Genomic DNA, 23358 nt, shown 5'->3' with positions numbered 1-23358 from the left:
CAGACGAGCGCGATTTCCCTCCGTGAGGTCGCAGTGCGCGCGACAGTGGAGTTTCCGCTCCGCGGTGCTGGCGACAGAGCAGCGCATCAGCGAAAATAAATCTGCTGTCGTCCTTTTTTTAAAAAAAAAAAACGCGTGTAACCATTATTACGCAAACCTCGCACCCGCAGCCGTTTCCTGCTATTGTCTTGCGGTCGGAGGCGAAGCAGCTTTGCTCCAGAGCAGGGTCGGGCTTTATGAATGTGGTAGGCTATAACCATTTGTAAAAAAAGAAACTCATTAAAAAAATCATCTCGGTAATTTTGCTAGTATGCTTTTGTGTACATCATCATTTTATTTAGAATTTTGTTTACAAACTGAGCTTTGCGGTGTTTTGTTGGAAATATTTGTGTGCCTTACAGGCAAAGCAAATTTGACATTGAGTTAATTATTTTTCATTAATGGGCCAGTGTTGCATTGTTGAGTAGCGTTTCGTGAGGTGGTGGGTTCTGTAGAATGGTGTGATAGAGGTAGGTGTAGTGGCCAGTATAATAGGGGTGGCTGTATTGGTCATTATGCTGGCGACAGGTGTATTGGTCAGTATAGTGGAGGCAGGTGTAGTAGTCACTATAGTGGAGGCAGGTGTAGTGGTCAGTATAGTGGAGACGGGTGTAGTGGTCAGTAAAATGGTGGCAGTGGTCGTTTGCATCCTGGAGCTCTCTGGCTGGATATAAATGTCTATTCCGTAAAATTGTCTTTAAAATGAAGGCTGTGTCGGCTGCCCCCTGGTCTGGCTGTGTGCGGACTTGGTAAAGGCAGATCATCCTCTGACTGTGGAGCCTGGGGACGCGGTATCCCTGCTTTACTGAGCTGCAAGACTCCTCTTTAGTTCTCCTGTCCACCCAAAACCGCACCAGATTTCCCCGCAAGTCTCACAGTCTCGCGCCTCGCTATCAAATTACGCTTTTAATTGGCTAGATGCACCGCTTGCTCACATCCTCATGTCACGGAGAAGCGATCTGATCAGATAGGGTGCACCCCAGCGTGTAAGTCAAGTATATTTGCTTTGCCGAACGTTTCAGCTAATCCTTGTTTTAAAGGGCCTCATCCGCAATGGTCCTCTGTGGTGTGTGGGGGGTCGAGCTTAAATTTTAAAAAAAGAAAAAAACTGCTGTTTGTCGTTTCGCACATTTGTGTGTCTACCAGCCGAACGGTTTTCATCATAGCCTGCTGTGACACCGATTGGTTATCAATGACCATCACCTTTGTCGACGGACCCAGAAGCTGTAGAATATGCACCTTGCTTGCAGACGGTATCTTTTGACCAGCGCTCTACTTCGAGCGGGGAATGCAAGGAGGAATCTGAGACGTGCCAGGAGTTTTGCCCCTTCATTTAGTTTTTGAAATATATTTTTCTTCTCATAGCATAGTTTCAGAGTAGTCACATGATGCACAAGTGTTTGATTTGTTGTCTTGGCCTTGGTTTTTTTTGTTTTGTTTTTGCATTAATTAATGTTAACTTCCTACTGTTGGCATTAAAGTAAGCATAGTTAGATTTGTGTTTTTTTTTTTTAAATAGCTACTTTATATTTCCTCTGTGCTTCCTCCTGACGCTTCAGACACTGGCATGGTTCTTCCCCAGTGTAGTTTTTCATCTAAAATACAGAATAGTGTCGTGACCTGCTCTGTGGGGTCCTCTGAGATATGGAGTTTTTGCGTTGCTTGTACTGGCTGTAGGCGCTGACATTTAAAAAAATTTTTGTAACATATTTTCGTTCTAGCCATTTCATTCATTGTATTCATTGCCTTTTGCGGGCACCCCAGTGCTGCTTTCTGCAGGTAATCTGCAGCCACTGAATTACTTATGTGATCTTTTTGGTAAGCTTTGGCGCTTACTGTAGGTTTGGACACTTTTCTGCTGTCCCTTTTTTTTCTATCTTTTCTATTTTTTCTATCCATTTCTAGTGTTCTTTGTAGGTTTTTTGGGTTGGTTCCTTTTTACACTCTTTGTTTTTCACTTGTATGATTGGTCAGTCAGGGTTGTTGAGTAAAATAGAGAAATCCTTGATTATGATGGCGGTTTCTTTATCTAATAAATCTGATTCCTCAGAGTTGGGGAAAGAAATAATATAGAAATAATTACAGAAATTGTTAACACCTTTGTCTGGTACCACTTTTAAATAAGAAAGAGGCGGATAAATATTTTTCCCCATTTTGGTAGCGTAGCCACTTCATTGTACTAGCCGAAGGATGTCTGGATATCGCGGTTACGATGTGTTTTAAAAGTTAAAGCTCCAGAGGTTTAGTCTTCACTGGCTCTTGATCAAAGAAATGATTTTGATGCAGTAAAAACTGCTCATTTAAGAACGTATGGGTTGGTCCCAGAGGCTTACTGTCAGCAATTCAGTTGGAAAGAAAACAAGATGGCCAAACGTATGTAGAGATTGCAAGAGATAAACAGAGCTTGTTTTATTAAACACAACTTATTTGTGTTTATTGCAAATAAGTTATGAAGTTTGAACAACTTTGGGATCTGATCAGCCTGGAAGAGTTCAAAAACTGCTTGCCAGAATGTGAAACCACCCACATAAATCAGAAGAAAACTGCCCAGGAGAAAGAGAAATTTAACCGATAGAAAAGTGTTTACGTTTGCAGTCTCCATTTTACAGGATGGCCGCAAAGTGCTCTGGAAGTCCTGAAAAGGTTGACCCTCCTATGGTTGATTAAAAAAGGAGGAAATTTAAATTTTATTCTTTTGTGCTCATGCGCACCATATCATTTGAGTCTTCTCGTGAAAAGCGTGTCTTTTATTTTGGGTTACGACTTAACTGGGGGGAAAGTTGTAACCAACCCCCGTGGTTTCGTTTGTCTCTGTATTTCCTGGGTCCCCTGAAAAACCGCCACAGACGTATCCAGAGGGATTTCCCACCTGTGCCATCACAGTGTCTGAACGGCGGTGGGGTACCTCCTGATCACATCGCACCGATTCTGCATCGCTCGGCAAGGCTGAAGGTGACTCCACCTGTGTTAGGGGATGATCTTCAGGCCGTTGCAGATTTTGGCACACCCTTGCCATACAAACAGCTGCTTGTAGTGCCGCATAATGCCTCCAATGTTTTGTCACTATATTTGATCAGGCCGTCTCCGAAGAGATCCAGAAACTTGTCGCCGGCTGTTTTGTACGAGATGGCGTCCTTTTTAGTCTCCGAGGAGGCCGCTCGAGGCTCTAGCTGAGGATGAGCGGGATAGCGCCTCTGCTCGTGGTTCCTGCTGTTTGCCGTCCTGAGACGCCGAGCCTTGCGCACGACCATCACTTGGGAACAGACCTGGGTCAAACACATATTTGTTTTGGATTCAAATACTTTTCTACGCTTTTACTGATCTTGTCTGGTGAAGTGGAACCGATGAAATACTCTCAAAAAAGTGCGAACCCCACCTTCTGGTCATATTTGGCAGACTCAGTTACACCAGGCAAGATCAACAGAGCACAGAAAAGTATTTGAATCCAAAACAAATACGTATTTGACCCAGGTTCTGCTTGGGAATAACAACTAAAACTTACAACGGCTCTGCAACATCTCATTCAGCCCGGTATGAAAAGGGAGGTTGTGCGATACTGTAAGAGCTGTCGCGTCTGTCATGCGTGTCCTCCCGCTCCTGCTGTATCATGTTCCAGCTCTCGGTGAGCCGTGCGAAGGAATTCTCGTTGATTGCGTAAGGCCTTTGCCGTGCCGTGCGCGAAAGCTGGTAACTAATATATCTTTTAGCCGTGATGTGTGCTTGAACTCTGCCCGTGATCTCTGCTTGGGTCTGTTCGGGGTGTGAAAGGTCCACGTGGCTATGCCGTGCGAATGTGTTCAAAGCCTGCCGCGATGGCATCTCCAGTTTCCGAGCGGGAAGCGAAACCCGTTGCGTTCCGCGCTTTCTCTTCCTGGCTGGAGGGCACTGCCGCTGACCGCAGTCAGAGTGAGGGAAAACATGACGGTATCTTCCGGAAATGTGGTAGAGGGGAAGGCCCTGACCAGTCTCGCTGATGGTTCCCTCGCCTTATTAATGGATCAACAAGATGGCATGATTGCCCTTGTTGTCTCACATGCCAAATTCTTCTTCTCAGTGTGCTGAGCCGGACTTCTCTCGTTAAGTGTTGTGCTGAAGTCGTCACAGACTTTCAGTTAAGCAGCATGACCGCGGAGTAAATCCCTTAAAAATTTGAACAGTCATGGGAGGATGTTGCTTCAGTGTTTGAGCATGACGTTGCCAAACCTAGCCTCTAGTGTTATCAGCTCACCTTTCCTCCTGTTGAATAAACTTGATGAGTCATTGTGTTATTGCACCGTAAACGCTATCGCGAAAGCCGTCTGTTATCCTTTTCCCTGAGCGAATAACCCGCGTTGGGACCTGCGGCTTTTGGTTGTAAATTTGTGCCGTTGAAGGGCTACTGGCAGTTCTCACTGCCCGGCCGTGCGAAAAAGAGATTTCCGCCCTTTGTAACGTGATCGTTTCCTTCAATATTCCCCAAATACTTTTAGCCTGACTTTTGGAAATACAATGACTTTGCACACAAAAAAGTTCAGTGCAAGCGATCTATTTGGTCTGACTGGTTATCATAAACTAGAGACTTCTTGGGTCATAACATATTAATTTAACAAAGTCTGAGCTCTGTGCAAATCAGAAATTTAAGTTTTCCATCAAAATGTATGCATTTCTTGAGTGGTTAACGGGTGCTTGAATAAAGGTATTGCACCACAGTGTAGTGTCTTGCGAGGTTTGGGATATGAGGTTGAGCAGAAGCGGTGCATTGTGGGATAGGTAGAGAGTGGGTCTGTGGAATATAATGGCCCTCATTTATCTCTGGTTTTTCTGAAGGTCCTTACACTGATTGGCATCTCTCTCTTCTCTGATACACAACCGCTGTTAGCGATTGAGACTTCGTGCTGGGCTGTGTTTAATTACGTGGCGGTCGGGCGTATCGGCGAAAGCTCAGCTCTGGTCCCCTGGAACGGCCGCTGGGCTGAGCGGCAGTAGCGATTACGACATTCTTCTCCCGCGTCTGGGCAGCGTTTGGTCCTGCCCCGTGACCAGCGCAGAGAGGGGGAACCGCTCGCAGAAGGCCCCGTGCTTTTGACCCAACCTCCACCCGACCCGCTCGCCTCCGCCGTTTTTTTTTTTTTTTTTAAAGACGGCCTTAAAACAGCCTGCGTTCAATCAGAACGATCGGGAACCCCGGGAACCCTCCGCCAGCTTCGGATTCGCCCCAGGGTGTCGGGTTAAGCGGACGGCGTAAGAAACGCTCGCGGGCGGGGCGTCCGAGCGGGAAAAACGCGAAACCCGTCGAGCTTTTCGTTTTTAAAAACCCGCCTTGTGGGCGCAGCGGTCTGCGCAGACGTCTTTGTGTTTGCTGAGGTGGGGATGTGCGCAGTTTCTTCCCCCCCCCCCCCCTACTGCCTGTGTGGGCCCCGCGTCACTTGTGCGGCCTGAATGGGGGAGCGTCGGCGGACGTAATGCCGCCACTGAGGAGAGCCCGTTCCGTTTGGAGCGACGCGACGGCTGCTCGGGCTCCGCGCGGCGGCGTTTTGAGTTCGCCTCACGTTCTCTGGTTAAAAACGCGATGGCGCTAAAGGGTGGAGTGGCTGCTAATAGCCGTGCGCTACATGCTAGCTTCGCAGGGCTAAAGCAAAGCTCGTCTGTTTGGGCTCGTCTCTCCCTGAATGACGTCTGTTGAAGTTTATGTGAGGGAACAGGATGGCGTCTTTCCGCAGTTAGACTTGAAACGGCCTTCTGGGCCGGTTGGCTTTTTTGTGGATCTGTTGTGTGGGAAGGTAAGGCAAACTGCAGATTGATCAAGGCTGCGGGTGGTTATGTAACGACTTGAGCGTCTGCTGATCTGGCAGGCCCAAACTGCGAACGGCATCATGCTTAATAAATGTGCCATTGTAGACATGAACTTCTGTACTGTTATCTCCTGCATGTAAATGTTGTTTGCATTAAAAAATAAATCTTGGGAGTAACCGTCCCCCGGATGCAAATCTGGATGATTTTGCCTGGTGTACATGAGAGATCTTATCTGTTTGTTCAGGCAGCTGAGGGTAAGAGTCTTTTTCATAAACTGCGACATGGTTGTGGATGTAAATTAATACGTTATAATTATAATTTATAATTAGTTTTATCTCACTATCGTGTAATGTGTGTGTGTGTGTGTGTCCCAGATAGCAAGTGACTCTGGGGTGGATCTGGACTGATTCTGGCCTGAAGTCTGCATAGCCGGCGCAGGTCCCGTCCAGAGTCGCTTGCTTTCTTGTGTGTGCGTGTGTGTGTGTGTGTGTGTGTGTGTGTGTATACACGCGTGCATGCATGTGTGTGCGTGCGCGTGCGTGCGTATGTGCATGTGTGTGTGTCTGCATGTGCGTGCGTGCGTGTGTGTGCGTGTGGGTGTGTGTGTGTGCGTGCATGCGTGCGTGCATGGGTGTGTGTGCATGTGCGTGCATGTGTGTGTGCGTGTGTGTGCATGTGCGTGCATGCGCGTGCGTGCGTGTGTGTGTGCGTGCGTGCGTGCGTGTGTGTATGTAATGTGTGTGTTGGCTGGGAGAGTGCAGACAGTAAGAGAAGGCGGTTTCTGGACCTACAGCAGAGGGCTCGGTCAGCCTGGGCTGCTTGCTCGCGTGGAGCTGTAATTGCAGCCTTGCCGCGCCGTTTCCAGCCGGTGTACACAGTCTCCGGGAAAAAGGCTCAAAATGAGCGGTTTGGCGTTCCGTCTCCCCTTCTGCGGCTCCGGCAGTCGCCACGCGGTGCAAACCGTAGCGAGTCGGCGGCGCGAACTCCGGTCACGGGCTACTGGCAGCCGCTCCGGTTCTTTTCTACACGCGTTCACTTAACGTCCCGCGCGTTCGGGCGCACCCGACCCCTCGTTTTAAAGTTCAGTCGGCGTCTTAACAGCTCCCGAGCTGTCGCCCCTTGCCACCCATAACTTCAACCTCAATGGGGCCCGGTCTTCTCCGCTTAGCGGTTTCTCCCCTCCCAGGTTAATTGTCTGTTGACCCCCCCCCCCCCCTTCCCCGAGACAAAAGGCCCTAGTTGCTATTCATGGATTGCCGTTCCCCCTTCCCCCCCTTGTTGTGCTAATGCGGTGTTTACATATGCAAAAGATGTCGCTTGAGTAGGCCAGGCCAGGCCCGTCTGCCAGGAAACGCACGTGCGCAGATCCCGGTCGTGACTGTGTTTGACGTGAAAGGGTGCGAAGGCCCGGTTCTCTTGATCTCCTCGTAGACCCGTCGGCTGTCTCGGGCTGACTAATGGAAACTGGATCGTCCTCCGGTTCATGGAGACGGGCTGGCACTCGGTCTGGACTCATTGCATCAGACCGCTCCGTCTCTGTGGGTCTGATAGGAAAACGCAGTAGGGTTGATTGATGGAGTCGGTTAATGGTGGCTTGCCTTCGTTTAAACGGCACGAAGGAAAGTCCTGTCTTTGCCGCCGATTCCGAGATAAAGTTCAGCCATCTTGACGAATATTGCACTTTGGAATTTGGTTTCAGTATCTTTAAAAAGACCGTCGGTAGCCAATGCGGTCCTGACCAATCCCTGCTTTCAACCACGAGTCCACGAGTCCTATCTGCCACTCAAGTGCAGCTGACGCCTTGCATTGACCAGTCAGGTTCAGATGATTTTGACACGAGGAGCCGTCGTCCTGTCGCACTAGGCCAGGGGTGTCCAATCTTATCCGGAAAGGGCTCACGTGGTCGCTGGTGTTTGTTTTAGCTCAGCGCTTCGACAGCTGATTCAACTAACTAACTAACTAATCCAGGCCTTCAGTCGAGACGCTGATAAGAAGAATCTCAGGTGTCTTTCGTTAGCTGAGCTAAAGCAAAAACATTTACAAACGCCGACCCCTTTTGGGATAAGATCGGACACCCCTGCTCTGGACCGTTTGACGCAACGGCAGTGTCCTACCCGGGAATCGAACCTGCAACCTTTCGGTTACAAGCCCAGTTCCTTACCCACTGTGCTACACTCCGTCCTATCAGAACCGCGCGCGGCTCAATTTGACCTCCCTGCCGGCTCGTTAGCGCCAATCGCGGCTGGGCGGCGACCGGCGGTTGCCGTGACCGAAATGAAACGGAGCCGGGCGATTGGGTAGCAGGGGGAGAGCGGCGAGGGCGGGCGGCGGGACGGCGGGACGGCGGGTTTCTTCCCTGTACTTAAGCCCGGCCAAAATTGCCCGTTGATGTGGAAAGCGTGTTTGGGAAAGCAGGACCGTGGGGTTGCGTGGGGCCTGTGCCTCTGTGTATATGTGGGTTGGGGTGGGGGGGGGCATTCATTTTTGGGGACTGCTCCTGCATAGAAGGGCCTTGGTTAATGGTAGACCAGGCTGTCCTGGGGGTTGACGGCTCTGACAGTTTAATTTGTCGTCCCTAAGAGCCCGCAGATGCGGCCTCTCGAAGGGTGACCGCGTGCGACTGTTTTCGGGAGAGCTTTTTCGCGGGGGGGAAAAAAACGGTCATCAAAGGTTTCCTTCCCCTCCCCTCCCTCCTCAGTCGCCTTTTGTTTGTCCTGGGAGCGCGCACGTACTTCTGAACGGTCCGCTACTTTTCTGTGGCATTACAACGGCTCGTACAATAGCAGCCATTTAAAAGAAAAATTTTTTGGTCGGCAAGCTGAAAGCCCAGACATTCGTTTCCCTCCCCTGTGCAAATGTCAAGGTTGATGAATGAACACGTTTTTTTTTTTTCTTTTTCTTTTTAAATTTAGACATTTGTTATTGAAACTGCACATCTGGCGGCCATTGTAATGGCTCTTAACATAACACTGACGGCGAACAATAATTATTCCTGACATTTGTTTACAAGTGGGGGCAACGTACGCATGTGGTTTTGAAAAAAAAAAGAAAATGTCTTTGTTTTTTTTTCCTTCTTTGTTTTTTTAAACTCTTCTGCTTCTAAGAAAATAGAAGGTGTGTGTCATAGCTCCTGCTGGTTTGAGGCTGCGGCTGAATCTCCACACAAACCACAGGAATGCGTTGAGTAAGAGCATCGCGAAATCTGGCGGAAATGTCAGGGCAGTGACGCTGCGTTCGCGGCCTGCCGCTCTGTTTTTCGAGACTGTTGCGCAACTCCTTCGACTGACCCCGGCTTCTCTTCCCCCCCCCCCCCCCCCCGTCTCTCCCAGGTGACGCCTTTCCGGTGGGCTCCTCCCCCTTCCTCGGCGGCTACGTGAGCTCCTCCAATCCGCACGGAGGCCCCGCCCCCATGACCTCCGACCCGTCCTTCAGGGGGGCCCCCAACCCCACCAACCTGCAGATGGCGCAGCTGTGGGCCTCCCACCTCCACGAGGGTAAAGTCCCGGCGCCCCCCCCCCCCCGACCTCGCCGCCCCCGCCCGCGCGCCAAACGAGCCGCGGCGGGTTTTTTGAACGCGCGTCGCGGTTGAAAGGGAAGCGAAGTGGCTCCTGCAGCTTCGAGTGCACTTCAGCGTTTTGAATTTAACGACCTGGTTCATTGTTAGCGGGGCACCAGGGGGGGCCCCCCAGGGGAAGAGAGAAATGTGGGGGTGCCCGGAGGAACGAGGGGCTGATTTGGATTTGAGCGGGGCGATGAAAGTCTCCGATGGCAACCGTGGATTGAGTCACGAAAGCTCTTCTGTGGTTCGAAGCGAGTTTGAATTACTGCGCTTTCTGAAGTTCCGGACAGGTGAAGAGGGCTTCTGCCAAACTAAGAGATCGGTTAGCTTTGAGAACAATGAAATGATGATGGTAGTGGAGCGATGCAGGCACTTGAAGTGCTGTATTTTAGAAACATTAAAAATAGCTGGTGGAGTAGCAACTGCCCCGGTGATATCCAGCAGTTGAGAAGCAGTAATGGGCGAAACTGCAATAATAATGTGGTAGCATTAGCGTTAGCATGGTAGCAGCAACGCTAGTATTAATCCTTCTGTCTGAAAGATTGACTGCCTAACCGGTACTCTGGACAGTATGCTACAAACCAGCATAACTTGAACAGGACGCAAATATTGCTGACCAGCTTGGCTATTGTTTAAAAATGGCACCCTAATGAATTGCGTTGTTTGCTAGCTGAACTCCCCTAGGGTCTCGACACAATGTCTTCGTGGGCCAGGCGTTTCCAACGGGTCCTTCCTGAGGGAGCTGCGGATTTGGGTTTGAGCAGCAGCCCTTCATTTGTATTGTTTATCATCAGCGGGGTTGATTTTTGGGAATGGTTCCTGGGCCCTGGCTCTCTGAGCTAGCGCCCCTGGTCTCTGACACGCGCAGCCCGGCGCACCTGCGAGAGGCCAGTCTCGTTAGCGGGCTTTCGGCGGCGCGGCCTCCGGGCGGGCCTCTGGGGGCCAGGCTATGCGGGGTCCTGGGCTTTGACGCGGCGGGCCTCCCCCAACCCCCCCCCCCCCACCGCAGCCGTCAATCCTCCCCGTATCCACGGCGCCCGCGGAATGCCTAAACAACACAGAATATCGAGTTGCATAACCCAAAAGAAAAGAGAAGGGTTAGCGAATAAATATATAATATAAATATATATATAACATGAGAGAGAGCGGGCGAGACAGAGAGAGAGAGTGAGAGAGAGAGAGGGAGAGAGATGAACTAGGAGCAGCCGCAGATGCATTATTCATTAGGAGGGGGCCCGCCCGTGCACACCAGGGCTTTGTAGCAGTTTCTGTAGTGTGGGCCCGGCTGAATTCTTAATAAATCCTTGTCGCGGTGTCTCAAAGTGGTTTCCCAGCTCGGCGGGCATGGAGACGTGATGAATGGCTGACATTGAAGTGCGCTGTGTTTCCCCCGCTGCCCGTGAAGCTATTTGAGCGCGCGTGTTTGTTCTGAAGGGCACACCTGGCTCTCGCGAAACAAAAGGGAGAGGCGTGCGACGCGATCCATTGTTCCAGTTCCTCTTTGTCTGATTGGAGCTCGAATTCTTGAATTTGCCCCGTGCGTCCCTAAGCATGTCGGCTTGTCAATGAAGAATCTTATTCCTGTGAGGAAAATCTTTTTTATATGTGCGCCATTTATTTGTGGCCGTTTGATGCTACAGTCCGCTTGTGTGTAACTTTAAAAAAAATTTTTTTAACCTCAACAAAGGTGTTTTGCCAACATCTTGTTAAGATGTTCAAGTTCCAAACATTCCTGCTGTCATAATACACCACCAGTGGCCCCGAGATCCTCACGGTACATCTGTACTCTTGTACTTTATGGCCTAATAACTTTATAACCTTACCCTGTCCTTATTAATGCACCCTGCGTCCTTACAATTGATGGTTTGGGCCTAAATGAAATCCATGCCCCAAGCATATCGGTATATCTTCCAATTTCACAATCGGACTGGATTAAACACTTAATCTACTGTGTGCTCTGTAATCCCTCTCTCTCCCTGTTTTTGTCTTTGGCTGGTCTGTATTGGGCGTCTGGCAGGGAGCTCCGTGCTACCCTGCGGCGGGGCTATCTCTGTCTCTGGGCTGGGAGAGCTAGCCTCCCGGGGAAGGGCCGGTGTGAAAGCCCAGAGCTAATTACCCTCCTGTAATGGCCTGAGCTGATATCTGCTCGCTCTATCGCGCGAGAAGAAACCATCGTGAGGCGCTGGGCCTCATTCACAAAAACTTTCCTTAAATTGTTCTTGCGTTTGTTGTTAAAAATGTTCCTACGATCATGAAATTGTAAATTTAACACACAATCCAGCTCACGGGATTAGGATAAGGAAACAGCCATGAACGAGAAAAAAAAAACGATGAATTCTTTGTACGTTTCCTTGGTCAGTGCGGAATATACACCTGTGGTCGCACAATCGAAGCAAGCAGCGCCTTTGCTGTGAATTACCATTATTGCATTGTGTTAAGTGCGCTAATTGAAGTTAAAAAAAATGTGTGGGAGGGAAGAAAGTGCAACACCTGGTCTGTCCTCAAAGGTATTTAAAATTTAATAATAAAAATAATGATGATTGATGATGCTGATGGTGATGCTGATAATAATAATAACACTGAATAAAAAAAAAAGAATAATAATAATAATGGCTTGACACGAGAGCTTTATAATGAAGGTGGAACGAGGTGGAAACTTTCTTATTCGCGTGTTGGACAAACCTCTAAAGAAGAGGCCTCTGTAAGGATCTTTGCATGTGTTCTTCTCTCTGCCCGTGCATTTTTCCTTTTTCTCTTTGTTAGAACAACCCCCCCCACCCCCCCCCACCACCACCACCACCACCACCACGCAAATGTGGTAACACTCATTAAGGTGACCTGACCTCTGACCTCATGACCCTCCCAGGACCTCTCTGCTATTATCTCCAAACCGCTGCAGAACGTCCCGCATTGACAGCTTTTGACACATGGCCTAATTTGTTTCGGGCGAAGTTGCTGGACGGTAATGAAATTTATGAGCGTCGGACGTCAATAGCAGTCCGAGGGGCATTCGCTCTGTTGACTTTGGCTCGGGCCGTCCCTCCACCGAGTGAATCGCCACAACCTCAGATTTGGGCCTCTTTACCTAAGGCGTGGGGCATTGTGTCACGATAAAGGCAAGAGTTTTAAAGTAGTGTTGTTTGTTTTCTAGTGTCTGGTATCTTAACCTTCTTGAACCTTGGTTCCGTACTTTTCCCACAATGTAGAATGTAGACCAACGTTCTGCACTACTGGGTCTTTAAAGACAAAAATATTGTGGTGACATTGTATTGACCGTTTAATTTTTGCACCAAATCAGGTTTTTTTTTTTTTGGTTGCCCGTTAATGCGTCTGTTGTCGTGACGTGCCTGCGTGTTTTTTTTATGAACGTAAATTTGACAGCTGGTTTTGGTCGTGGTGCTCCTGTTCCCTTTTAGCTTTTTGGAGAGGGAGGGGCGATGGGCGCTCGAACCCCTCCCCCCTGTTCGAGCTTCTCTTGTGATTCCAAGCCCCCCGGGTTAACGACCGCCATTACCGCCAGGGGCGCTGCCGCGAGGACGGTCCCGTCGCCGAGAGCGAACAAACACCAAAACAGGGCGGAGGAACTGGCCCCCTCCGTCCAACAGGTCTCTTTGCGTAGTGTCCGACCCCCCCCCCACCCCCCCCCCCCCCCCCACCCCCCCCCCCCCCCCCCCCACCCCAACCGCTTGCGTCGATTCTTCTTTAAGGGGGGCCTTCTCGTTTAACTATCGGAAAAATGGCGGCAACCGTCCGCCAAAGCGCGGAACTCCTCTGGCGCGCCCCCGAGCGCTAACTCTGAACAGGCGGCGGTTCATACGGCAGGCCGCCAGATATGTCGCCGGGCAGGCTTCTCGCCTCCCTGCTGGGAGGCGCTCCGGGTCCCCCCCCCCCCCAAGCCCCACCACCCCCCCGGCCTCCGGGATGGATGTTTGACACCCTTTTGGGCCGTTCGGATCGCACAATTGAAGCAAGCAGCGCCTTTGCTACGAGTTGCCATTATTGCATTGTGTTAGCGCTAACTAAAGTTTTTTTTTAATGCGTGGGAGTGGAAACATGCAACACCTGCTGTATGCAGTTGAAGTTCCCTATGGATTACAGACGCATCCCATATTAGATTCCAGTTCCTGTATTGCACACCGGCATAGAGAATCAGAAGTGGTCCTGAACGTTCTAAGTTTGTGATACCTCAAAGCAAACACTTTCTCTGGAGTGTCTCCTAGAAGCAATATAATTTGCCTTCTTAATAATCAAGTGGAGAGTACATGTTCAAAATCCCTTGTTTCGGATTGCGTGTTTGACATTTGTAGCCGCATTTCCACAACAGGGAAGGCTCTGTGGTTGTCTCGTTTTTACATATCGCACCCCTAGCAAAACCTTGGTATGAAACTCACGCCCAGGTGCACGTGAACGTAGATCACCTTGAGGTATCGTCGCCGGGGGCGAGAAATCTTCTTGGCTCGCCGCTTCTGCATTTTCATAATTCAGTTTTATGATTCTGCATATCCGCGCGCCTCTCCGGGTATGAAGTGGGTTTATTGCTTGATATGTTTCGGGACCTATGAGGAGAAAAAAAATCTGAAAGGGTTAGTAACAAAATAATAACTGAAGGTTGATTGTACATTGCTCCTAATGATAAGAACAGGCCATTCGGCCCATCTAGACTTTTGTTTTATCGACCGTCTAGGCAGTATCTCTCATCTTCTAAATGCTTTCACAAGGCATTCATGTCATTTTGGGTAATAGTTTGTGGTTAACTGTTGAAATGAATGCAGCAAAGCCTGCATTGTCATAGCACCCTGAGCCGACCAGAGGAGGATGGCTTCCCTCCTTGAGCCTGGTTGCTGCTGAGGTTTCTTCCCATCTGCTGCCGACTGTTTGTCCTTGCCACTGTTGCTTTCGGCTTGCTCTTGTGTGGGCTTAGGCTTGCTCCTGTGGGGGTTGTCTGTGGAACATATTGTGAAATTGCAGTGGAGGAGTTGGACGCGCCTTCCCAAAAAACTCTTACTGTGGTGCTAAACCAAAAAACATATACTTAAAAAAAAAAAAAAAAACAACATCCAAAGATGTATAGGTAGCACTCAATTTCACCAGTTTATTTTGGCCATTCAAACAAGCCTGCTAACGTTTCGGCCTAGTCGCCCCTCCCAGTCACAGGTGACTCGATTACTACGAGGTCCTATATAGATCACTTGACACTGATTCCATTCATGCTCTGATGAAGGCCGAAACGTTAGCAGACTTGTTTGAATTGCCAAAATAAACTGGTGAAATTGAGGCACTGTCCCTGTTCCGTTTTTTCTAAGTTGTTGAGTGCTACCTATACGTCTTTGGATGTTGTGTTTTTTTTAAATATTGTGAAAATTGTTTGTGAAATGTGCTATATAGTTGCATTTTGATTTAATTTGATTGAATTTAGGAGCTGGGCATGGGGGTATTACTGGATGCCTATGGGGCCGCTCTTGCTGTTGGTTGACGTGTGTGTGGTTCTCTGGTTCCTCAGGTTTCTCCCACCTGTCTGGCAGCTTGTACCCCGGCTCCTACATTCCGCTGGGACCCCTGGAGCACCCCAGCAGCGGCAGCCCCCTCCACGCCCAGCTGGGCCAGCACCCCCTCTTCGAGCCCCAGAAAGGTCGGTGTCCCGCCTCCTGCTTCGGCGTCGACCGTGGCAGGCCGCGCCGTCCCCTCCCCCTTCCACGCGCCGCTTCACAAAGGCTAAAGTACCGATAGGCAAGCGGAGATTTACCGAGCGTATTATTGCCGTAACTATGTGCCGTAACTATGTGCCGACGGACTGATCTTTTTATTGCGTATATACGTATGATTTTTCAAAATGTATTCTGGTTCTGCTTCATGCTCCCGTCTGCGTAGCGTGCGTTCGTTCGCGTGTGCGTGCGCACGCCCGCTTGTCGACTGCGCAATCGGACTGCGCTTGGCGAGGTTTTTATCGCGTTTGCCTGATTTTTCAAGAACCTCGCGCCGGAGACCTAATGCCGGGGAAGCGCTGGCCGGTTGAGTGGTTATCACCGCCGGTTATCGATGCCGTTTCTACTCCAGTTGAGCTCGAGAGAAAAAGGGGGCGTTGAGCGGTTGGATGATTCCATGCAGTGGTACATCAAGCAGATAGGCTTTAAAGGCTTTATTTGCTGCTGGTCTAGAGAAGGGAGGGGAATAATCCTGGGAGGAAACATCTAGAAAAGTAGTTAAAAGGCTAAAAATGTAAATAGACATGGATTTGTCTTTGCAGGTATCTTTGTCTTAGTGTTTGGGGCCAGTGTGATCATGGGTAATGGAGTTTTCTGGAGGCTCATTGATGGTGTGCCTATGTGTATTTTTGCAGAGGGCTTCTACCTCCCCGGCCATGGAGGACCACCCGCCCTGCACTCCCAGTCCGGCCTCTCCGGGACCCACACTCCTAGCTCCCTGTCCAGGGAAAGGGAGGCCCTGCACTACCACAGGGGCGCAAGGGACGGGTCCCGGGACAGGGAGAGGCCCTGCAAGGCCGAGCCGGGCGAGCCTCACCCCCGCGGCCCGAGGGACGGGGACGGACCCAAAGAGGAGCCCCGATCCCACAGCGTGGTGGACCTCACGGAGGACGACAGGAGAACGGGTGTCCCGCACAGGCCCTCGAAGAAAGCCTCGCCCTTTTTCCGCGAGCCCTCGCCCGGGCCGGGCGGTGGGGAGCTCAAGCCGGGCGCCCCCCTGCAGACGTCATCGCTTAGCAACTGCAGGGGTGGCACCGGTGCCCCCTCGTCTGGGCCCCCGGGACCGGACCAGGACAGGTGGCACCGGGACCTGAACCACGACGACGAAAACACCAGACCTGGCGTCCTGTGCCATGGGGACAGGTCGAAAAAATGCGACCCGGCAGCGACGTCCTCGATTGGTACCCTGCACGCGTCCCGCGGCAGCCCCTCCCCTCACGGGAATCCCGCCCACTTACCCAACAGACTGATGTCCGCTGGCACGTACCCACCTCCCCCTCTCCCTCCCCACCTTCCGCCCAGCCTGTACCCGCTGTACCCCATCGTGAAGGACCCCGGGAGGGAGCACAGGGTGATCGCGCCCACGTTCGTGCCTTCGGTCGAGGTCTACGAGGAGAGACTGGGGCCCATTCAGATCGCCTCGCAGGCCCGGGAGAGCAAGAGCAGCAGGAGGACGGGGGAGAGGGACTCGAACCGGCAGCCGGGCGGAGAGAGGACTCAAGCGGACTCGGCTCGCCCTCCCCCAGCCCACGAGACCCCTTCCCACCACGGCAGGAGCACGGAAATTTTACGAGAAGAAGGCTCCGTTATTCGGTCCAACTGCTTCAGCACGAGGAGGCCGGCGCCTTCGGAAACGCACGCGAGCAGACGGGGGCGCAGCCCGGACGCGGACTCTGCGCCGACCGGCGGCTCGTCCAAAGAGCCGAGCAGAACGGCTCTCGAAGCCGAGTACCACGGCCACGACCGCGACAGAATCCAGAGGGCGTCGGCGAGAGAAGGCGGCGCGAAGCACAGAGGGGCGGACTCCGCCTGGATGCACCCGGACCAGCCCTCGCCCAAGGGCTTCGTCTCGCCGGAACACAAGTGGAAGCCCTTCGACATGGCCGACTACGCCTCCGGCCAGATGTCCGCCCTCGCGGCCCAGCACGGCCAGGGCCCCAGGGGGGAGGACGACGGAAAGAGCGCCTACCTGGATCCCTCGGGGGTTCACAGGCCCGCCCCGAGCGGGAGCTCCAGAGGGAGTCCTCAGAGGCTCCACCCGGAACCCCACAGGGAAGTGTCGGCCATGCAGAGCCTGATCAAATACAGCGGCAGCTTCGCCAAGGGCCCCGGCTCCAGGCCCGGGTCCGACGGCAAGGGACCCTTTGGGGGCCTGGGCAGCATGAAGCCGGAGCCGAAGACCCAGCACTTCCCGTCGCAGCACCCGGGGAAGCAGCTGAAACGGGACCCGGAGCGCCCGGAGAGCGCCAAGTCCTTCGGCCGGGAGACCGTCGGCTCCCAGGGGGAGGTGGAGGTCCGGCACCCCCCGGTGGGGATCGCCGTGGCGGTGGCGCGCCAGAGGGACAGCGGCAGCAAGCCCGGCTTGGGCCCGGCGGACCGAGAGCGCCCCCTGATGGGCGGCATCAAAGGTGAGTTGGCTCGTCTTCGAAATGGGAACAACCGGGTGTAATTCTCTCTGCAAGGTGAGCCACGACAGCACTGACTGTGCGCCCGGTCTCCTGGGGGACCAGCAGAGCTGATGTTATGTGGTTATTTACTGGAGCGAGTCGGGTGTTGCTCAGGTGTTTTGCCGGCGGGCATATTGGCATTGCCCCACCCGGCTGAACTTGGAGCTCGCTGGATAAACAGCCAGTCTTCCCTAACCGCAGCTCAGCCAGCGCCTCTTCCTGACATGATGTTAATATGCCACTTAGCCTTCGTAGCAGCTTGCTAATGAGTCACCAAAGAATATCGAAAATCCTCAGACAATACCTGACGTTTTATTTTTTCCCCCTCTAAAGTGCAGCTAGACCTGCATGAAAACAGAAAGTGTGGAAGTCATGCGAGAGCTTGCCTCTTTTGAGAATTGCATAATAAAAGCTTTGGCAACAGACAACTGGAGCGAAGAGAGTTTCGCTCCTCCCTTCCCAGGTGGCTGCGGGGGCACTTCTTGGCTGTGACCTTGAACGTGTGACCTTGACTTTGGGCCGTGCTGTTAGCTCTACTGTCTATTTCCCCCCCCCCCCGTCCTCAACTGCGCACTTCCAGGTGAAAACACTGGTCTGAGCCTTCCACCAAGATGCTGCACGGCTGAATTTAATTTAATTTACTGAGCAGAAATAAGAGCTTCAAACAAGGCCTGAATTCTAATAGCCCTTTGGGTTTGTTGCTAAGCAATGGAATCTACCTTAGGAGAGCTGATTTTGGGGGGGGGGGGGGGGGGGGGGGGGGGGGCGGGGGCATTAATTTATTTTGTCCTGTGTATTGGGGAATAGGAGAAACAGTATTAGCCTGTTTGCACAGAGAGAACAAATGTTTGAATTTACTGAGTGTTTAGAATATAGAAAGTTGGCCTTCAGTAGATTAATCTGTAGTGTTTGCTCAGCAAAAGGCTTGTGTTTAGAACTGTATTTTGGTAACCTTAGAAACGGATCTAAGTGTGATTTGAGACCTACTGGCTGTTCCCTTCTCCATCTATGGTATACAGAAACAAGATCTCTCCACACAGGACGAGAAGTGGGCCCGTAGCCTACTGATGCCAAAAGCTCGTAATCTCTTTCTCTTAAATACCCTTAACCGTGGTCACTTTGAGGTCCATCGATGTGTTTGCAACCATAGTAATCGAGTAATCGAGTTTTGGCTTTGCATGTTTTATGGCTTTGACCACAAAAATAATTTCGTCTTGGATTTTTATATGGATGTCCTTCAATAGAGTTCTGGTGCATTAGCCATTGGCCCATTAATCTTCACTCTTAGATAGTGTTAGGGTCAGTACTATGCAAGATGTTTAAAGACTGAGGAACCCATAAGGGCTGTATGTAGACCCCTATGGTCTCAGAGCCGTAGTTGCTCATAAGGAAGGAAGTGGAATTATGAAAAGGGGTCACTTGGCTCCTCTAGCCTGACCGGCCGCTTGCAGCCCAGTCTCTGTCCTCGCTGACCATGGGGGAAGTGCCTCTGCGGCTGCTAGGAATGCATTTCCATATAAATTATATTTTATACCAAAAGGGAGGCGAGAAATAAAAAAAGTCAGCGGGGAGCGGTGTTGAGCGGAGGTGCGCTGGGGCGCGCGGGTGTGTGCGCTTTTTTTTAGAGGAGGTTAGGCTCTCTCTGTCGCCCCGTCCCGCCGGGGGGGGGAGGCAGCTGGAGAGGAACGGAGGGCGGAGGCGTCTCCCGGCCTCGTTTTGGGAACGGCCTTCCCGGATTCCTCCGACGTGACTCGTCTTCCCCTCGGCGGCGGCGGCGGCCGGATTAGCGCTATCTCCCCCCCTCCCCCGACGCAACGGAAAATATGATGGCGGAGCCCGCTTCCAGCCGGACGGAGAGGACGCGCGTGTCTGTGACACCTGGCGCTTCAAATACGAGCCCGTAAATGTGTTTCGCAGGTTTCCTTTGGAGTCGCCCCCTCCGCCCCCCCCTCCCCTCTGCTGACATTCAGAGCTGTAGAGTTGACGTATGCCCCCCCCCCCACCCCCGGGTTCTCCTTTCAGGTTCAGGGCGTCCGGAGGAGGACGGGAGGGACGAGGGCGTGCGAGACGACCGGCTCCTGCAGGGCCGACTGGAGCGCGAGCAAGAGAAGCTGCTGAGGTATGACGGAGTGTGTGTGTGTGTGTGTGTGTGTGTGTGTGTGTGCGTGTGCGTGTGCGTGTGCGTGTGCGTGTGCGTGTGCGTGGGCGTGGGCGTGGGCGTGGGCGTGGGCGTGTGCGTGTGCGTGTGCGTGTGCGGGTGCGGGTGCGTGTGCGTGTGCGTGTGCGTGTGCGTGTGCGTGTGCGTGTGCGTGTGCGTGTGTGGGGGTGTGTGTGTGTGGGGGTGTGTGTGGTGTGGGGGTGTGTGTGTGGGGGTGTGTGTGTGTGTGTGTGTGTGTGTGTGTGTGTGGGGGTGTGTGTGTGTGGGGGTGTGTGTGGTGTGGGGGTGTGTGTGTGGGGGTGTGTGTGTGTGTGTGTGTGTGTGTGTGTGTGTAGTGTGTGTGTGTGTGTGTGTGTGGGTTGGGTGTGCGTGTGTGGGTGTGTGGGTGTGTGGGTGGGTGTGGGTGTGTGTGTGTGTGTGTGTGTGTGGGTTGGGTGTGCGTGTGTGTGTGTGTGGGTGTGTGGGTGGGTGTGGGTGTGTGTGTGTGTGTGTGTGTGTGTGTGTGTGGGTTGGGTGTGCGTGTGTGGGTGTGTGGGTGGGTGTGGGTGTGTGTGTGTGTGTGTGTGTGTGTGTGTGTGTGGGTTGGGTGTGCGTGCGCGTGCGCGTGCGCGTTTGTGCGGGGGTGCGTGTATGTGTGTGTGTGGTAAAGCAGACTGCATGCGCATACACTGACATGCCTAAGTGCACAAATGCACCAAAACAACACAGCGTGCCTGTGATTCTCCTTCATTCTGCGGACTGCCCTCGTGCGGCTTTGCCAAATGAATCTAGCCCCTGACAGCAATGCTCACGCTCATTTGGTATGATAAAATGTCTGCCCTAGAAATCTGAGCGGTTTCCTCTGGAGGCCTGTAGGCTTTTATAAAAACCAGTGGTCGTGTGTCTCCTGGGCCGTGTATTTACCCATCTGTTCCAGTGCGTTCTCTTCCTCTGAGGAAGACCCGCGGTCGTTACCGCATCATCCTTGGCAACGTGACTCTATGCCTCAGTAACTCTTCTGAACAAAACACGGCCCGCGCCGGGCGGAACTGAAACAAAATGGAGGGAAAGGGAGTAGAAACCGACTTGTTCTTGCATTATTACAATGGATTTGATCGTAATCCCCCCCGCCCCCCTCCTTTTGTGTGGGGCTTGGTTTCCTACAGTGCCAATGGGAAGATCCCCTGAGCACCGAAGGCCATTTTTTTCCCCTGTTTTTTCTTGCTTTGGCTGGGTTTGCATTGTCAAGATTGAAGGGTGTGTGCATGCTTGCATGCGTGCGTGCGTGGGTGGGCGGTTGGATGTTCCTGTCTTGCCCAAGAAGCTAAATAAATTGTTGTTGCCGTGTGTAGAGCTGTTAGGATCAGAGAGAGAAGTCCTACAGGACTGGTATTGCCTGTCGTGCGTATTGACTCCACACAGCGAAGGTCTGTGAGAAGTCCTGCGAGGTTCAGCCTCGCTGTGTTTTGTCTCGCGTTCCAGAAGAACAACAAAACGGGAAGCGGGAAAACTCAATTCCCAGTTTTCCAACGAACGCGTCGGGGAAGCCGCAAGAATAGATTTTTTTTTTCTCCCAAGGTTGTGTGGAGGTTCCTGATAAGGCCCAAGAAAGGCCCTGGCTGTTGGTTCCTTTTGAAGGTTGCTCTTAAAAGGACTTTGCCGTTCCCCTAAGCAATCCAAGGCCCTCCTCAGGAAGGCCTTCAAAGCGCACGAACAGGTCCGCAGACGCCTTGCCTCACAGGCGCCCGCTCGCTAACGCGCTGCCCATTGTGCGGCGCTGGGAGGGGACCGCCGGCGAGGACGACAAAATGGACGCCCCGTTTGCAGCCGTACCGCGGCCTGCCCGAACGCCGCGCAGTCGTGGAACCTTTTGTCTCAGTGACCTGGTTCTCTCCGCCGCGCAAGAGACTGTTTACACCGAGGGGCCTGCGAAGCCTCGCCCCACATGAAACGGAGTTAATTTTTTAGTGATTTATTTTTCCTCGGCCCCAACTGGCAACTAAAAATACATTTTTAAAAAATTTAATATTAAAAAAAACTGTATCTCTCTTGCCACATGCGATTCTTTTGAAGTGAAGCTAGATTGATAAGTGCTATCCCGGTTAGCTTTTTTTCCCCGCTTTTTTCCTCCGGTAGCGCCGAGCTCGCTGGCGGCGGCGGCGTGGAACGCTCGCACCCCGACTGTGGAAATCGGCGGCTGGTGAAAGGGACCGGCTCTTTCTCGGCGGCGCCCCGCTTTAAAGTGTCGCCGCCAATTTGCCCATATCCCCGGCGACGCCCGTAATGGGCCGATTAGCGCGCCGGCGGCGTCTCCGTGACGACGCGACTCCGCCCGCCGGCTTCCCGCCCCGCAGAGAGCGACTTCGGGGCGTAAGGGAGAGCGTGCGCCTGTCGGGTTTTCGGGGCTTTCAAAGGATGTCGGTCTTTTTTAAATTTTCTTTTTCTTTTCTTCAAGCATTAACCGGTCTCACTTGAGCTCTGTCTCTCCCTTTCTCACCTTCTCCTTTACTGCCCTGCTCTCTCTCTCTCTCTCTCTCTCTCTTTCCCTCACTCCCTTAATATCTCTTGATATAGCCGTTTTCACACTCCAGACCTGCCTTCGCTGCTTTAGAGCAGGATTCCCTGGCCGGGATTTGAATCCACGACCTTTCGGTTGCAAATCCGACGCTACAGTCCGGTGCAACAGTACGCTTGCCCGTAGTACTGTTGTTCTTACTTGCGTGGCCGTATCTTGACGATTTTAGATGACCTGATGGTTTTTGTGGCAGTATTACATTACATTACATTTATTTGGCAGAAGCTTTTATCCAAAGCGACGTACAATAAGTGCACACCGAAGGACATTGGAACAACTACAAAACACAAGTCTGATAAGGTACAATACTCATTACGTAACAGTTATTCATAGCCGTGAACACCGGTTCACACAGTAAACTTTACTCTCTGACCTAGCCTATGCTAAATCAAACTAGGAGGCGTGACAAGCGACGACGTCAAGATAATGATACAAAGTACAACATAAGTGCTGGTGGAGGTACATGTAGCATGAAAGAGGGTTGACTTAAGTTATAAAGCGTGATAAAGAGCCCCTCTAGGTCGCTCCATGGGCCGTATTCGGCCTGCCTTCTAAATGGTAAATGGTAAATGGTAAATGGACTGCATTTATATAGCGCTTTTATCCAAAGCGCCAGAGCAGTTAGGGGTTAGGTGTCTTGCTCAAGGACACTTCAACATGCCCAGGGCGGGGTTTGAACCGGCAACCCTCCGACTGCCAGACAATCGGTCTTACCTCCTGAGCTGTGTCGCCCCAATCTAAAGGACTACCCAGGGCTGTGCTCTTTGACTCGTGGACCCCGAGCCTGAGACCGAACCCGTGGATTGGACAGTCGATTAATTTTTTTAATAAAGCGTGAGAAAGACGCTGTTGATTTTCTGCGTTCGCAGGGAGAGCAAAGAGCTGGCGGAGTACACGCGCATGCACCTGCCCGAGGGCACTGCCAACGGGCTCAACCCCAACCCGATGGTGACGGGGCGCCCGCCCCTGGCTGGCTCCGGGCGCTGGCCCCCGGACCCCGCCTCCCACCTGGTGTCCCACCCCTGGATGCCCCGCCCGAGCGGCCCCTCCATGTGGCTCTCCGGCTCCCCCTACGGTAAGACCGAGCCCCTGCGGGGTCTCACCATTGGCTGGTCTCGCCCTTGTTC

General features: G+C 52.2%; 1 protein-coding gene across 1 annotated transcript in view; it reads left to right on the top strand.

Moving 5' to 3' along the window:
* The window catches only part of LOC118217397 (trinucleotide repeat-containing gene 18 protein-like), a 76993-nt gene that overhangs the window by 18923 nt on the left and 34712 nt on the right, over positions 1 to 23358 (top strand). The window contains 5 exon segments of the mRNA XM_035399358.1: positions 9141 to 9305; positions 14871 to 14999; positions 15708 to 17480; positions 19542 to 19638; positions 23101 to 23306. Of these exon segments, the coding sequence (XP_035255249.1) occupies positions 9141 to 9305; positions 14871 to 14999; positions 15708 to 17480; positions 19542 to 19638; positions 23101 to 23306 (2370 nt within the window).

This window comes from Anguilla anguilla, chromosome 17, assembly GCF_013347855.1.
Source record: "Anguilla anguilla isolate fAngAng1 chromosome 17, fAngAng1.pri, whole genome shotgun sequence".
Taxonomy (NCBI): Eukaryota; Metazoa; Chordata; class Actinopteri; order Anguilliformes; family Anguillidae; genus Anguilla; species Anguilla anguilla.
This window is presented reverse-complemented; position numbering and strand designations above follow the sequence as displayed.